This window comes from Zeus faber (assembly GCF_960531495.2).
Source record: "Zeus faber genome assembly, chromosome: 10".
Lineage (NCBI taxonomy): Eukaryota > Metazoa > Chordata > Actinopteri > Zeiformes > Zeidae > Zeus > Zeus faber.
The window spans coordinates 16,257,917-16,274,807 of NC_137199.1; the positions used below are offsets into that span (position 1 = coordinate 16,257,917).

At 40.4% G+C, this 16,891-nt stretch overlaps 2 protein-coding genes across 2 annotated transcripts; both read right to left on the reverse strand.

The window, feature by feature from the left end:
- Positions 1 to 2,438: 2,438 nt before the first annotated feature.
- Positions 2,439 to 7,166, reverse strand: fnta (farnesyltransferase, CAAX box, subunit alpha). Its single transcript, XM_080007868.1, has 9 exons — positions 7,007 to 7,166; positions 6,608 to 6,693; positions 5,933 to 6,047; positions 5,468 to 5,572; positions 5,202 to 5,328; positions 4,684 to 4,832; positions 4,246 to 4,308; positions 3,910 to 4,075; positions 2,439 to 3,553 (listed from the first exon to the last, which is right to left on the reverse strand). Exons 1-9 carry the CDS (start codon positions 7,129 to 7,131, stop codon positions 3,383 to 3,385), a joined length of 1,107 nt encoding a protein of 368 aa, XP_079863994.1. The 5' UTR covers positions 7,132 to 7,166; the 3' UTR covers positions 2,439 to 3,382.
- Positions 7,167 to 7,833: 667 nt separating this feature from the next.
- On the reverse strand, positions 7,834 to 16,181 carry aup1 (AUP1 lipid droplet regulating VLDL assembly factor). Its single transcript, XM_080008683.1, has 12 exons — positions 15,940 to 16,181; positions 14,744 to 14,881; positions 12,330 to 12,480; positions 11,857 to 12,044; positions 11,085 to 11,157; positions 10,706 to 10,779; positions 10,076 to 10,142; positions 9,477 to 9,579; positions 9,232 to 9,369; positions 8,811 to 8,956; positions 8,522 to 8,610; positions 7,834 to 8,200 (listed from the first exon to the last, which is right to left on the reverse strand). Exons 1-12 carry the CDS (start codon positions 15,978 to 15,980, stop codon positions 8,155 to 8,157), a joined length of 1,254 nt encoding a protein of 417 aa, XP_079864809.1. The 5' UTR covers positions 15,981 to 16,181; the 3' UTR covers positions 7,834 to 8,154.
- Positions 16,182 to 16,891: the final 710 nt, after the last annotated feature.

Consider the following 16,891-nt stretch of genomic DNA (forward strand, 5'->3'; position numbering starts at 1 on the left):
GGGCAAGTTAAATGAAAGAATATGTACCATGTCTATCGTTTAGGTGTATTATTGAACTAATTCTAATTTCCAGAATTTGTCAAAGCCTGAATCAGAGGGGATTATCAGGGGCAGTGAGAACTCAAATGGATTTCTAAAATGTATTAGTCACTGTTTTTTGAAGAAACTCTCGCTCCTCACAGACTCTTGCTCCTCTATTCAAATACAACAGCTAGTGCAAATAACCTCCTTTTTTAGCTAGTAAAAACAGCAGTAAAACCACCCATTGGAAACGGAAAGTAAAATAACCAATAATCATCATATTTAAGTTATCCAAGTTAACTACAACCAAAGTTTACTTCTCATTTACCTCAACAATTTCCTCCATACTGTCAGACACCCTCAATACTGCTTGAGACAACGTGTGACAGCTTCTCATAAATTCCAGTTTCAAAGGAATACTGTTCAAGGCATTTTTCTTTTAGCTTGGTGTTACTGTTGGTTGATATTTTGGCACTCATTTGGCAAAGAAGTGTAGGCATAACTGTGGAGATTAATTTTTAAATTTATTACCATGGCATCACGATTGTAAAATTAAGTCTGAAGAATAATGGCCACATCTCAATGAAGACATTTGGGACTATCAGACAAGGAATTAAATCAAGTTCTGGGCCAAACTTCTCATACTTGTGACACAATTCATTATGGAGATTTGTCCAGTAGACACGAGTTACCGAAACCTGTTTTAATGACCGTATTCTGTGAAATGGCTTCCTTCAATAGTTTTAACTAAAAGCAAGTTTTTCCTTAATTATTAAAATTGAGCTCATGTTGATTTCTAAATAGATTAAGCTATTGCTCAAATTTCTGTTGGTATATCACGAAAACATATGCACCAACAGCTAAACAATTGATTTCGCAGAGGCCAACGAAAACCAATACAACAAGACCCTCTTAAACTGTTGCAGCAGTGTATTCACGGTGGCGACATCATCCAGTTGGGTTCAGAGTTGCAAGACCTCCCAGCATCACCAGGTTGTCATCGAGTTTCTCCTCTCCATGGAGCCACCAGGTGGCACTGTTGTCTCCATAAACCGAGAGATCATGTTGATAGGCATATTAATCACCCTAACGGTCCCCTGGCACCTCGCATCAAAACTTGAATCAGAATTCTTTGCACAGCCATTGATCCTTATTTGAACTTCAACCAGCTGAATAAAACAGACTGCATTAGTGTATTTCTAACGCTGAATCATTTCCAAAATAGGATGCACTTTGACAGATGAAGTTGTGAAAAGACCTCATTCAAACAGTACAAAATGCTGCAGCAAATTATTGACTGGGACCAGCTGCATTGTACACATTGCACCTACATTATCAAGCTTCTATATTACTATACTAAGGCTGCCAGTAAGATTCGGGACAGTTTAATATCCTCATAATTCCCTTTGAAGCATTACATAGGTCAACACCTTATTGTGTAATATTATCTGTCTGTGCTGCTCAATAGTGCGCGTGCACGAAAGCTGCATGCTGCCTGTTACCTTGCTCCAACTTTTGTAAGTAATTTCCCCCTGGGATTATTAAAGTATTTCTGATTCTGATTCTGCTCTAGGGAAGGAGTTTGAAGGTACTGCAGCTGGCCCGCATGGTCACGTGAAGTCAGATGATGATATGAGATTGTCCCGATCCACCACTTTATTATCTAGAATAAACAGACGGTGATTTTTTTTTTTGAGTGGATAGTTGCACACAAACACGTGTTAAAAAAAAGTAGTGGTCCGCAGTCAAGATGCCGGTACCTGGGTCACAATTTGTTGAAAACTCCTGCTCGCGGTCAACACTACGCCCTTCTGACCTGAATAAAGACGGCAAAATATAAGTCAAATATACTTGAATATACTGTGCAGTTGTACTTGGTACAGTAGTGTTATTAGGTTCACTTGGCCACAAAGATTAGAAACGACCCCATCTAGTGGCGAAAACCTGCTCGATGGGAGTCAAGTGCAAGAGTGGAATTGTGGAAGGCTGAGGCAAACTTGGCTACAGTAAAGGACTCAATCATTCATACATTTCCGAAAGTTGTACAGTTCAGGGTTGGTGTGGCAGCAGAGAGAAACTGTCCGAGTATAAAGGATCGCAGGCAGAGTTGGTATTCAGGCCACGTAGGAGACATCATCCCACCAGCTTGTGTCGTAGGACGGCCACTGGGTCTCTTCCCAGTGGTACGTACACGGTATGAGAGCCTTAAGTTCCGGCAGGCATCCTTAGCAGGTTGCCAAAAGCACCTCAGCTGGCTCCTGTGATATTGGGGGACCTGAATTTAGATGGTTGGCTGCACTGTTAAAACATTGATCAGTGAAGATAAGCAGAAATGGACGTGTCATTGCTTGTCATCCCTCTGTATTCCGTCAAACAAAGTACTTCTCAAACAGCTGTAAGGACAGATGACTGCCATCATATATCAAGGGTTTTATTTCCAATGAGGCCTTCTGTAACAGTGCAAGTTATTCTGTGTTCCCAGACCAGTGTCACACAAAAGCCTCTTTTTCTGTTTTACACTTCTAGTTTGCTACAATGAGTGTGTTTATGTGCACACCGGATTCCCCTGGATTGTAATTCCAGGACTTCACTGAAACAGTTTAGTCAAATTCATATTTTACAGTCTGAATGCAGGAATAAAAAATAAAAGTGCCTATAACCCCTCACAGCATCCACAACACACAATATGATTAACATAATTAGGATAACATGATTAAGTGTGCACACAAACACATCCAAAGTGATTTAGAAGTCGATGCTCACAATATCAGATCTGGCCAGAATTGCAAGTCTAAATTACTCAAGGCTATCACTTACAAATAAGCAGCTATCAGATTTCTAAAAAGGTAGAAAAAAAAAAAAAAAAAAAAAAAAAAAAAGGAAAAACAATTATTCATTGTTCCTCTTTCATCTCGCTCCTTTTATGACACCTCTAAACAACAAGTTAGCAGCGTCCTATTTTAAAGACACGCCAAAGTTTAATACTTCCAAATTATTGGCTGATATAGACTACTGATCCATTTCCTTATGGTTAGGGGACATACAATGTCAGTTCAAGGGTGTTAGCACACCAAAGCAACTTCTTAGAGTTTTACAATTTTCACTATTTGAGTTTGTGAAAAGGGCAAAAAAGCTACCTTCTCTGTCTGACATTTTCATACATGGGAAATTGTGATATAAATGTGTAGTATACTTCATTCTGACATCGGGGCAAAAGCAGGCACATGTGGCCGTGCCCACGATTCATTTCAAGCCATTCAGTAGCATTGTTCAGGTTGTACAGTGTGCTCAAGCTGGAGGTGTGGGTCATGCCAAGCAGGGTACCGGGAGGAGTGGACTGCGGTGTTTGCCGCCTGGATGCTTAGCTCAGATCCTGCAGCCCAGATGCCAGGGTGGCGGTCTCTTCCGGGCCGTTGGTCAGCGGCTCGCTGGGCGCAGCACCGGAACCATATTTTCTCTCCAAGGAACGGCCGATGAACAGCCAGTACTCCTTCCGGATGGTGTCCTTCTCCTGCGCGAGGAGATGACAAATCTGTGCAAGAGGGAGAAAGAAAGCAAGAGAGGATGAGAGAGAGAGAGAGAGAGAGAGAGAGAGGAAAAGAGCTCAAGGTGAGCAAATGTTAATTTAAAAAAAATGTAGAGAATGCTCTGAGCTAAAAATAATTATTTGAGTTTATGTGCGATATATTAAAAAATACTGTACTGCAAATGAGTGTTGGCACTTCTGTTTATCAAATTAGGAACGACTTCAGGAATCAATACATTCACAGTCCTCTCGTAATCGTTAAGTTGTATCCCCCTGCTGCGTGCGCACACGCACACGCACACGCACACACACACACACACACACACACACACACACACACACACACTCACACACACACTCACTTCTAGAGCCCTGCTCAACGTTTCCCTTTGGTTGTTGTTTTCCAAGACATCCTCGTAGCTGTCGACAAGGAAGGCTAAAAGATACGGGGAACAGTGCGTCTTCTGCAGCTCCAACACTTGGTCCAAGAGGCCTGGCTGTGATGATAGACCACGGTCTTGCAGAATTCTGGGATAAAAGAATGGGAGTATATTACAGTCTTTAAAGAACAAAACTCACTCCTTTTAAGAAGAAGAACACGCTGCCAAGTAATAAAGATGGCTAAAATTAAGTTTTCGCTTCCGCACGTTGATGGAAGTTACAACATGGGATTTCCAGATAGACAGCATGTTGCTTACCCTTTTAAATAGTTCCATGCACTTTCATTGTGCGGAGCCTTCCGTATCTGACTCAGACAATACCTATATGAAAATAAAAAAAGATTTTTTTTGAATGAAAATCAATGCAAATGATTAATTTTTGGTGACGTCAGTGCACAACATCCTGTATCTTACGTCTGGATCAAGGACAAATTTTTCATATGCTGATAACGTATCAGGAAATTAGAAAGGGGAAATTGCACATATTTTAGCATCACCTGTCCTAATACTTCCAAGATTGATTGAACGATATTCCGATTTTGTTATTATTATCATCATCATTTTACGTCAAGTTAATTCATCTGAAGTTGGAATTTTACGCATGCCAAATTCTTCTTTGGTGCAGTAAACTTTGGTTGCTGCAAAAAATACAATATAATCGTCGAAATATAAACCAGCACAGCTTTAAGTACTCACTGAACCTCTCTGTCAAGTATGGCCGCATCCAAGTAGCCCGTCGTGTGGGAGATGACAAAATGCCTCTGATTCCACGCAGAGTTATTTCTCACGTCTTCCTCCAAAAGCCTCTCCACGAACTCCAGCTCGTCGTCCCACAGCTTGTACTCCTGAATATTGGACACAAGAAGAGTTTGCACAACAAGAAAACATACTGACGGCTTGATACCGTGTCTCTTTGCTATAGTGCAAGAAAATGAAGAGCATTTTTGACGCGAAAAAATGTCGCATTTAAGGCACCAACCAGGAGGATTATGATTATTGCGGCTGGAATACCTGGAATGCTGCTTCATGTTAACTTGTGTACAAACAAAGTGTTATTTCTTATCTGGTTTTAATTTGTATCTCCTTCTCCACCGCTCTGTTTTCTGCTGCTCTAACACCCCTGAGATTACCCCTGGGGATTAATAAAGTGTTATCTTATTTCGTCATGTCCCAAACTTTGAGGCAGGAGCTCTGCTAAGAAAGGTACCCCCTACCTGGACGACCCACTGTCTGTGCTGCCAGGCGTGGTAGTTCTTGGCGTCTTGACTCAGAATGTCCGCGATGAATTCCAGTTCCTCCGAGGGGTCATTCAGCCACTCCACCACCATACGTCTGTGGTGCCTACGGATAACGGAAAAAAAAAAAAAGAGAGAGAGATTAAAAAAAAAGTCATATCAGCGCTGGGAACAAGGAGTTGCTGTTGAAGGCGATACATTGAACAGCAGCAACAGCGGCTCCATAACTGTGACCGGTGGCTCACCACACTTGGTAGTTCTTGGGCTGCTCCTCGATGATGGCAGTGATGTACCTCATTTCTTCACTCAGATCTTTCTTCAAGGCCTGCAGCAGCACACGCCTGTAGTGCCTGCACAGTCCCAGAAACAATCATCTTAAGAAGCTCATTTTACAAAATAATTTGTTTTATATTTTTTACATGCATGGCAATGCTTTGTGTACTGAGGAATATTATAAGTTATTTTTCACAAGGACGATGGTCTTGAGAAATCAATTTCACAAATAAATTGCTTGAATTGACTGTTTGAGATTAGGTGGACAACATTTTTCAGTGTATCATCTAATAGAATGGATTTCCGAGGCCTTACTGCCTATTGACTTTGCCAAAACAAGACAAATATACACTGAATACAGATATAATGTACGAAAATATATAATGTAAACATATACATTTTACATAAAATAATCCAATAATATAGCACATGCTTACCACACTGTGTAATTTGCAGCATTCAGCTCAATAGCATCGGCTGTCAAGGCAAACGCCCGGTCACTTCTTTCATCATTCTTAAGCAGTGCACGGAAATAGTCATAAACATCAGTGACTGCAGGAGAAAAAGAAAACATGGAGTTCACTCGATTTCCAAACATAGCGCTGTTATACTGTACTGAGCATATTGACTTTCACTTATATTGCATAGGCATACTAGAAATTGGAACCAAATGAACTTAAATTAAAAAAAAAAAGTCACAGTATGTGGGGAGTACTATGAGAAAAAAGCAATACTTAGGAATACTTAAAGTTAATTATTCATAATTTATTATTTAGTCATTCATTTGATGGCCCTCTGGTGTATTATTTAGCTGAAGTTTTTTATTTAATGGGCAGACATTGTAATAATGGATATCGAATGGTTTGCTGGGATTATCATGATGGAAATAGGTAATAGTCTTCTCGTTAATAGAATCACCTTGAAATAGGTAAATAGTCTTCTAGTTAAGCTAGTTAGTTAACAAGGTGGGAGGGTAGACGTTGAGTTCATTTGCATAGTTTTGTTGACTGTGTTTGGTTCAAGGAGGGCATACTATTTATTATTTATTAACCAAATAACTAAAAAGATCAGGCGTGGCTGTTCGCGTTTCCTCTTAAAGGAAAGATATTTACACTTTTCAGAGTAGGCGATCTTCACCACGGGGTTCGGTCCATCGTCTTGCGGCACCCGCTTCAGGTCGGCCCAGTCCTTTCTGTCGCTGGGAGAGGAGAGTGGAATATAACCTGGTTCGCCCTGTTGATGTCACTGTCACGGTGCTGACTGCAGCCAGGTCACATCGACACTACATTACAATAAAACCTTTCAATACTTGTTGTGAACCCCGGCTTAATTGAAGTTGTAGAACGTGTTAAAGCTAAATCGCAGTTTACCGCTTTTCCGTTGTTATTAGAAGGACTTAGCAACGGTTGAAAGTTGTTTTGAGTCACTTTGGGGATGCTGCGGGTCTCGGGGCAGCCATGGCTGTAGCTGTCAACTAGTAGCTAGCTAAACAGACTTCACCAAAGCGTTACCTGTAGAACAAATACTGAAACGGGTCGAGTCCATAGTCCCCGTCGGTCTGTCCTTCGAGCTCCGCGTCTAATTCATTTTCCTCTTTTAGCTCCAACGATTCATTTGACATTTCCAGACCTGACATGCTAACTCGCTAGCTTTAGCCTTAGCTTTAGCTTGATCGCCTCTGGGCTGCGTTCGGTGACGACTACGTCACTTCCGGCGGCTAATGTTGATGCGTTAAGTTTTCGCGAAATGTACTTTCATTTCATTATGTATTATATATCATTATTTCAGGGATGCGTGTGACAAAAAGTGAAATTAGTAATAAATACTTAATTTAAAAAACGATTTAAATACAATTCGAACCCCTATAAATATGTATTAAAACTTGTTTTGGAAAGCCATACTGTCAGTTGCCAAGATCCAATGTTGCTGATTTATTATGTTATATAATTTATTTTTACCCATCAAGAAGCACATTAAGTTCCAAAACGACATTTCAAAAAGTACATTTCAAAGCAATCATGGCAAGTAATTATACCACTAAAACCTCTCTTTAAACAAAAAAGAATAAAAAAAGTTTTTTTTGTTGATGTTTATAAAGGCACTGTTGTGCAAACGAGTGAAGGAACCAGAATTTCAAGTCGCCGTCTCCTCATCTTGTGTCTAGTGTTAAAGGATTACAAGTAAAGATAAGCTGTGGGACAATCAAAAACTGTATTTTGTTTTGCTTGAGAACGTTTTAACATTTTGAATTATGAATGAAACAAGGCTTGAAACAACACACCAAAGAGAAAAAAAAATAATAATATTCCTCACTCAAATTTAAATAACTTCTTAAAAGCAAGGTCAAGCTGAACTTTATTGTCATCGACAACTCTAGACATTATAAAAATAAATAGATGATTCACAGTCAGTGGATTGTAATACAAATTGTTATCAAAATTATGTCTTAGCCAGAATGAAGAATTGAAGACATGCATCACCACCATTCCTCCTGACATGTACATCTTCCTTATACCTATCCCCAGCAGTTTTGGTGGACAAAAATCTGTCTTCCAACAAAATCCGTTGACATAATATGGGTTTGCCATTCAAATTACACAGCTATGCAAGTTTGATAGTTCTTTCTGATGGGGTTCAGTTTGCTTGACCGAAAACATGTTCAATGATCATCTTCTCTATCCAATCCATGTTTTTCAATATAGCGTCTGAATGGAGGGGGAAAAAAAGAGAGTCAAACATTTAGTGGTGCATAAGAGTACATTTTAAAGATCTTTGAACGAGATTCACCATTTAAAGTGCTTGAGGAATTGTATTTGTTCTTTGTGGGTCTTAAGATGTGATATAATCATATAAAGATATAAAATATGACAGTAAAAATGTGAATTACAATGTTTTTTTCTCCTACACAACAAAATAATAGATGCCATAAGATTCATAACTTCATGAGCCGTCTAACTAAGCACATTGAACATGAGTGCACATTTGTTGAATTTCTCGACAGGATGTTGCCCCTCGAATTAATTTACCTTCTTGCAAAATTATAAAGTGCATCTTTCCTTTGTTGGAGTGACAAATGTCTGTCGTTGGGGGATTTTCCAAAGGTTTTGGCAGCGGGCTGTGGAACAAACGCTATGAGACTGCAATTATAGACATCAATTAAAATGTTTGGCTCCAATTTATGCCCTAAACATTTGGTAATACTTTATTCAATACTTTCTGATGCGTGAATTATTATTATTAATATTATGCATTGACAAAAAATAAATAAAAAATAGCCTTGGAATTATTATTAAATGGCTCAGAGAAAGCTCAAACCTTGACTGTCGGCACTGGGGCAGAAGAAAACGAGGGAGCAGCCCTCGAGGACCCAAACGACGACGACGATCCCGTTGCTTCCATTGACGAGTCCTCAGAGTTCTCCAGCAAATTTGTAATCGTAGTGTCGACACAGTTGGTTTTCACTGCATTGAATATAAAACAGACACGGAATATTATGTTCAGGGTGTTATGCTGTATGTTATTACAAGAGAAAATATAGTTTCATTCTTTAATAAAAATTCACATAGTGCTGCTGCTAAAACCTTAACATGGAAATACGTCATTTAACTCAGATTGAAAGCTATTCTGTAAAGGAAAGATGAATGTTGTGAATTTTCCATCAGGAATGCTTTATGAGAAGGAATTAGGTTTCATTTGGAACGGTGGGGTTCAAAGAAAAAATGTTTCTGTTCCGTACCTAGATCTCGAGCTATGACATTCAGTGGGATGTCGGGCAGCACGTCCTTCACCTGCTGGGCCATTTTGTTTATCCTCGGTTCCTCTGTTCCAGAACTCTGCACCATGAAGCCCAGGGCAATGGAGCCAGGTCTCACACCTAGGAATATTAACACAAAAAGCATTGAATGCTCTTCCACTTAATATCTACCTCTCGTATGTTACAGAGGTAAGGCATCTCGTGTGTTTGCTAGATTCCTGTCTTACTTGTAGGGGCTTGGGGTGCAACGTGCCGTTTCCTTTTGATGTGCTCTGCTTTATCAGCTTTGGTGATACGTGAGGAGACCAAGCGGAGTTCACAGGCCAGGAGCTGAAAAAGGTCACAGTCATCACTAATGCAGTGGGAAACAGGGTCTGCACCATGGTGTATTACAGGGACAGTTTAGGATTATTCTTTGAAGTGAACCATTTCATTATGGATTGGGAATCCTCGGTTGCTGACAAAGTGCAGGTGAAACTTCCTAAAATCACTACAAAGTAATATGTTGCAATATTTGTTTGGCGAAGTACAACTCTGTCAGCATGTTTAAATTACGCAAACTTTAACACTAAATAGTAAGAAGCTTATTTCTAACATATTTAAATGCCACTTATGCAACGCGACATGTTTCACATTATATTCTATTTGGGATTTAGATCTGCCACGATCTGTTGAAACCGAGAACTCACAGAATCTTTTTTTTTTGTTTGTTTGTTTAAGATTCAACGAGAAACCCATCTGAGCCTCCTAAAAGCTGACTAACCTATATTATGCCTGACAACATGGTAGTTTAGAAGAGTCGATCAAATAGAAAGTGAAGTTTTACCTCCTGGACCTTGTTGGCAAACTCTTGCAAAGTCTCACCATCTTGTCTCGACACTGGTGGGAGCCAACTGGGAGAAATCAAGGATAAACAGAGACAAGCTGCAGTCATGCCAGGGAAATGCAAGATCAGCCGGGAGGATTTTTGTTTTCTTTAAGTACCTTAGGACTAAGTTATTGACTATGGTTAGCTTCTTGTGGAGGTCACTAACTGTTATATTTATGAAACCTGAATGTATGTAATAAGGAAACCTGAAACCGAGAGAAATAATACAGGTGGTGATAAACCACCAATGTAAGTGTTGATCATGGAGACCATTTTGGAGCCAAGGTTTATTAGTGTTAAAATAATATAGGTGCCTACTAATACATTACTTTCCTCTTCTTGTTATTTATGTGTTTCCTTTCTATTTTTCTATATCATTTCTATTTCCATTTTATAATGCTTTGATTTCCACCAGGGAAGCAGTATATTTTATTATTAATCTTATCTTCAAATGAAGCAAGCCATGAAGCAGATATAGAATTTATGGCCCAGTAATAGATAAGGTCTTTGCGTTATCTACCTGAAAAGTACTGTGACATTGGCTAAAAGCAGTTGCTGGTAGGAATAATGATATGAATTATTTAGTACCTTACATGATACACTGTACACGGGGAAAAAAATGTCCACAAGAGTTCCATCAGCCAACTGCAGTCTGGTGTGCTCTGTAGAGCAGTGGGAAAAACCACACGGTTATTAAAAACATTATTACAGTGTAAACCTTAATAACAACACATTAAACTTTACTGACTTGCAAGTCAAGACATACAAAAGTGAGAACCAAGAGGAGGTGGATGAGAGGACAATATAAATACACAATGAAATCAGTTTCACCAATGGCTGAAATAACCCAAATCTAATATTGAAACCTTCATCTTCTTTATTGTTTTCCTCCATGATGAACTAAAAAAAAGATACTACTACATTCATGCTGTTAAAATTTGGCTTTGGGGTGAAGTGTAAACATTACCAAAGAGAGGAGCGGTCTTGTCACCCTCAAGGCCACCGGCTGGATGGAGTCTGTCAGCGAGAAGGGCCAGGCACTGACAAGGAGAGAAACTGTCAGCTAGAAGTATGGTCCTGTTATTATCAAATGATTATTGACTGAAATGTGCTAAAAGTTTTATTAAATGCACCGAAGGGGCAGAGGTTAACGGGTGACCTGTCACTCATACCACGGGGAGAATACGGGAATTGGTTTTACAGAATTCTGGGTAGAATATACTCATACAGTACATTCCCTGCCAAATTTTGCCACAATCTGACCCGAATTTCAGTTTCAATCACAAACCTATTGTCTGCAAGGGCCCTTAGCACATCAGTAAACATGCAGGAGAATATAAGGCTGAACTGTGACTAAACCAGGGAACAAATAAGTTATGTCAGCTTTTCTAGTCAGCAGGAAAAGTAGACACTTAAAACGGGCAAAACCCAGATGTAAATCTTAGGAACAGAGCATAAAATGCAAGGACTGCTTGTCATTTGTATTAGAACCAAAATGCAGATTTGGTGTGCTCTCTCAACGTTTGAATTTCAAACGTTGTTCTTTTTATATTGCTCTCTCTGTATGTTTACTGTAAACTCATTGTCCATGTAGAAACTCCAGTTTGTTCATGTTCGACACTGTCATTGAACGTGCACGATCATGCTTCTCACAGCTATTGACAGAACTGGGCCAGACTCCAGGACAGAACAAACAAACCTTAGAGGCACCATAAGCTCAGCGTTGTGCTGCGACTCACCTGAACCTCAGCAGGCCAGCACGGCCATTCGTGGTGTCCTCTTCAGGAAACAGAAGCAGGGGTTGGGTGCCATCGGTGGAGCAGTATCTCTGGAGAGAATCTCCTATTGCCGCCTGGTCCAATGCAAAATGCATTTCCATGAAGCCTCTGGCCCAGCACACAAAGCCTGTCAAACCATCCAACTGTGGCTGTTGAGACAACACAAGAAAACATGACGAGTCAAAACAATGAAGGGTGAACCTGTAAAGTTTTTACTTTGTTCTTGTTTGGAATTAGGTAAACTTATTCAGCTATAATCCATAATATAATTAAAAATTTCAAAAAAACCTTACACATTCACAAAACACACACAAAAGAAAAAAAAGAAATGAGGCAGTGGTGGGAGGTCTAGAACAGAGCATATACCACTGCCTATTATTTCAGGCAGACTCTACAACTTATACTCATGAAAGGTCAGCGTGGGAAATACTCACAGTATTACACGGGGTCAGGAGGCTGATTACATTGTGGTCAAACTCTGTCACGTGATTGCATACAAACAGCTTAGTGTTTTTGTCTCTGGAACGAGGGTTCTTCTGTCTTACATGCATCCCCAGCACGGAACACATGATCCTCACTATGTATCTGTTAGAACCACAGCAAGAGGTGACAAATGGATTACAGATCAGTTTCTTTTATGACTTGAATTACACTCCAATTTCTCTATGCACTCACACACACATCCTTCAGTACATGACAAATTAAGCCCATTACTTCTGCTCCTAATTATCTTCACACTTACGGCAAATGGTAAACTAGAGCAAAATAAACCGCCAAAGTGGTTGCATACTCAGGGCTTGTGGCCAAGTAGGGCCTCTAGACAGTTACGGTATGGCACGCCTTGACTTTCCGTGGGTGGGCATGGGTGTGTCGCCCACTGGGTAGGCAGTTCTGGCGGGGGGGGGGGGGTTCCACGGTCCATCGACCGTGGAACCCGGCTCCAGGTGTGCGGACCATGCCTGGTGCCCAGGTTCTGCACTTGAGGTGCGTGCTATGCATGCGCCCGGGGCAGGTTGCATGTGTGCGCTTCAGTGGTGCAGGACAATTTGGTGCTCTCTGGGACTGGTTTGTACACCTCAGGGGGCATGCGTGGGTGCTGCTCTGCGGGTTCTCGACTTCTCCGTGGGTTTTCTGTGGCTATGGTGCATTGAGCGTGAAGTTTTCTCACGTTGTGGGGTGTCCGTATGGCTCATGGGTGGCTTCAAGGCCTTCAGCTGCTTGGAGGCACTACGGTATAATTCTGACTTCATACACCGGAACTAATTGGGACCACACAGACACACGCACGCACGCTGACTCGGGGCAAGTGAACTATATTCAGGTAAGTGGAAGTGTCCAATCGGGAAAGTGAAAAATAAATGTGATCTCTAATGTAACGTTATCTGAAAATAAACTGCGTTATAAACTCCTGCTTTTTCTTTCAAAACCATTCACAGAGGCTCTACACTTGTCCTCTTTTATGAGTAACAACATAACAAACCAGAGCACATGGGACAAGTGAAGACAGGTGCATGAAAGGAGACGGGGCTGTGTGCGTGCTTAATTCACTATGTTTTGTCAAATACATGTTGCCATCAGATGTTTCTATGTTTATGTTTTTTCAAGTACATGTTAGGGTTGCCACTGGTCTTAGACCGTGTTCTGGCATACACTGATTACATTACTTGACCCCCCCACCATCATTTCGCCTTTTTTTTTTTTTTTTTTTTTTAATAGAAATTAAAACCCATTTAGTTCCTTTTCATTTATCAGCGCCCACACTCAAATAAAAAAACCTCTAATTTGTAAAATACTTAGCGTTAGGGGTGTCACGATTCCGATTCGAAATCTGATCTAAATGAGCACTTGATTTCAAACTTAGAAATCACATGCAGGTTTCGTGATTCTCCCAGTATTTTTGTGGGTAATATTGTCCCACACTTTGAGTTTATATCCAGGATCTGCGAAATCATCCTGCCGCTGCAAGACTGAGGACACCGACAACAGCCGGCACAAAACTTCCGCTTCCTGCTGGGGAAGTCATCACCCTCCCGCCCAGTGGGGCCCAGTGGCAATGGGTGACTTGATAAGTGACATCACAGGCGGATTCATCAAGGTGGCGCTTACCGTTGTTTGTTTCCTTAAATTCTACTTTTCGCGCAGCAGATTCGCAGCACAGTCTCGCAGAGTCATATTTCACTTATCACGGGACGAGCGTAAGGAGAGAAAGAAGGCTCAAGACCTTAGGGTTACACAAGACCATGGCGGAGGATTTGGTGTCAAAGGCAAAAGCATCCGGAAAATGTCCAGTGTTACCAGTAACACCGGCGTTGTCATGGGTTTATTAACCAGTGGGAAAAATTCCTCACCGTGGCATCCCTAGTACATATTTTTTCTATATTCATTTGTCTCACACGAGGTAGTTGTCCCCCCTCATGAAGAAGTAATGCTAAAGCTGTTTTTTAACTCCACTTGCAGATTAACTCTGTCTTTGATTCAATGGCATACAAATACCCTGTATTGTATGCCAAGCTTGCTGACAGCTCAGGTTTAAAAAGATGCACTGCCAAAATGAAGTAATTTACTATAATTACAAAAAAAGATTGATTATGCCTTCACTAAAAGATGCCGCACTGTCAAGGGTGAAAATGTAACAGCCATCTGATCATCTCTGAAGTTATTTGAAGTAACCCATGTAGATTAAGTCACACTATGTAACATCAACAACATCAACTAACCCTTCTTAAGTGCTAAAAGCTTTCTTAACCGAGGAACAACCAATCAAATCAAACAATAATGCAAAACAGAATGAAACAATATTCCATCTGAATCTGTTTTCAGCACAGAATCACATTATTCAAATACATACCTTCTCAGAAATGTTTCAGGAAGAGCACAGCTGACCAAGAACACATGGACACCAATGAAGATTCGTAGCAACATCAAACAGAGGCCAACTGGAGAGTAGATCAGCAAAAGAAGTAGAACAAGTCCATCTTTTGGAAACCTGTGATAAAAACATCTGATTTAGGCGTTATCAGTTAAACTGAATAATACTGAACTTTTTCTACTGCTACTGCAGTGGGTTGATTATAGCTTGTGCAATATGCTGAATGTCAGTATCTTAACTCAAAATTATTGATTGCTACTTGTCTTTTGGAACTCAACTACCAGTGAAGATCCTTGGTTGATGTGGTATTCCATACATTGCAAAGCTTTTCTAAGCCACACTAAACCTTAACTATCACAGGATCAATGCTCTGCATTGTGACAATATTTTCAACTTTCAAATACAATGTCATCCGATTATCTCTCAAACATTGCACATTTTTGATAGATATATTATTCATCCACGGATGGAATTACAGCAGCAAATGCCAAAACAATAAAACTAGAAATAAATGGCAATATGCAATAGACCATAAATTAACAAAAAAATAGGAAAATTCACAACACATAATAAACCTACAAATTGAAAAAATGTGGCCATATACAATATACCTACTTAGATTTTACAATAAACCTCTGTATCAACAATTCACATAGTCGAAAATAGGAAATTATGTAAGTTTCTATACACATAAAGGAAAGAAAATATGAATTTACTCTGTATGCCAGGGTGGAAAACAAAATATCTATGACAAAAAATATATACAGCACTGTAAAAATAACAAATAGTAATAAGCACAACTTGACGCAAATTTAGCCACTTTAATTAAGAGTCAATCGCAATTTAGAAGATTTTTTAAATCCGGGCTTTAGACTGCTAGATCGTTTTGCCAAAGGACCGTTTTGTAAACGTCAGCGTTGTTGGCTAACTGGCGCGGATAGTTAACTTTGCCATGCTACGGCTAGCGTGGCTAGCTAGGAGTCATTTGTTTTAATTAATCAGATGTTATCTCTGGGCTTACAAAAACCAACGCACGACACTGTCCCGCTGGTTCATCGCATCGTGTGGAATACTTCGGGGGTCCTAGGCGGCACCATACACGTTACAGGTGACGGATGCTCGCCGGGCAGCTAGCCGCTAGCTGCTAGCTGACCGACATTAGCGGACTCACATACCGACGAAAGTCAAACATGTCTTCGATGCCCCGGGTCTCCATGGCGGCCTATTTCTGGGGGAAGCTCGCCGCCAGTGCCCTCCCTAGAAGCTAACGCTGAGTTTAGAACGAGAAGCTGCTCCTCGACGAAGGAAACTGTCATAACTCCCGCGACAACAAAGGTGTCATGCCGCGGAAGGAGCTTCTTCTCGGTCCGAAACGCCACGGTTTGTTTAGGAGACGTTGTGGGGCTCCGCGCTTCTGATTGCCTAAGTACATCCGGTTTAGGTTTTTTTTTTGTTGTTGTTGTTTTTTCTTTTTTTTTCTTTTACAGAATACATTTAAAAAAAATCATATATATTTTACATGTTTTGTATTACATTCAAGTATTTGTAGCATTAAGACTTAGTGTTACTTGGCGTTCAAAAACACGTTGGGTTTGAAGTGCTGTTCGGATGCTGCGTTCTATTAAGTTCGGAACTCGGGGAAATCGAACCTCCTTTTGCGCACAAGTGAAAGGCCATTTCACTCGGAATTTCGGCGCAGGTCGCTCGGGCCCGATTCCCCCCCCCCCAAAGAACAGACGTGGTGTTTTGTATCTTGCATAATTCACAATCTTTCCAAACAAGCCCTGAATTTCCAGAAATTGTAAACCGAAATTTAGAAACGAACCCTGGCAATTGATTTGATTTTAGAGCTGAAGTGGGGACGTGGTCGGAATAACCGATGTCCGATTTTCAATTGAATGCAGCACGTTCCCTAACAGAAAAAAGACGCCTCTTGTGTAATAGTTGATGTTATTCAAAATAATGACAACATTAACTCAGTGAAACTGCTGTACAATTACCCCAGTACAATCAAAATGACAAGCGTGGATAATTCTTCTGTCGCCCTCTAGTGCATCTTTTTGAAATTTGAACGAAAATACTGGAACTTGGCTTAGAAATCTCCCGAGAACATGTTGAATTACATGT

Bases quoted from the DNA above. Each gene is read 5' to 3' on its own strand.
- fnta (XM_080007868.1), bottom strand. From the start codon at position 7,131: ATGTCAGGTCTGGAAATGTCAAATGAATCGTTGGAGCTAAAAGAGGAA. The intron at 6,694-7,006 runs GTAACGCTTTGG...CTCCTCTCCCAG, and splicing joins TTTCAGTATTTGTTCTACAG to CGACAGAAAGGACTGGGCCG. The intron at 5,573-5,932 runs GTAAGCATGTGC...GGGACTGTGCAG, and splicing joins GCTGCAAATTACACAGTGTG to GCACTACAGGCGTGTGCTGC.
- aup1 (XM_080008683.1), bottom strand. From the start codon at position 15,980: ATGGAGACCCGGGGCATCGAAGACATGTTTGACTTTCGTCG. The intron at 11,158-11,856 runs GTGAGTCGCAGC...TCTCCTTGTCAG, and splicing joins GCTGGCCTGCTGAGGTTCAG to TGCCTGGCCCTTCTCGCTGA. The intron at 10,143-10,705 runs GTACTAAATAAT...GATTTCTCCCAG, and splicing joins TGTACAGTGTATCATGTAAG to TTGGCTCCCACCAGTGTCGA.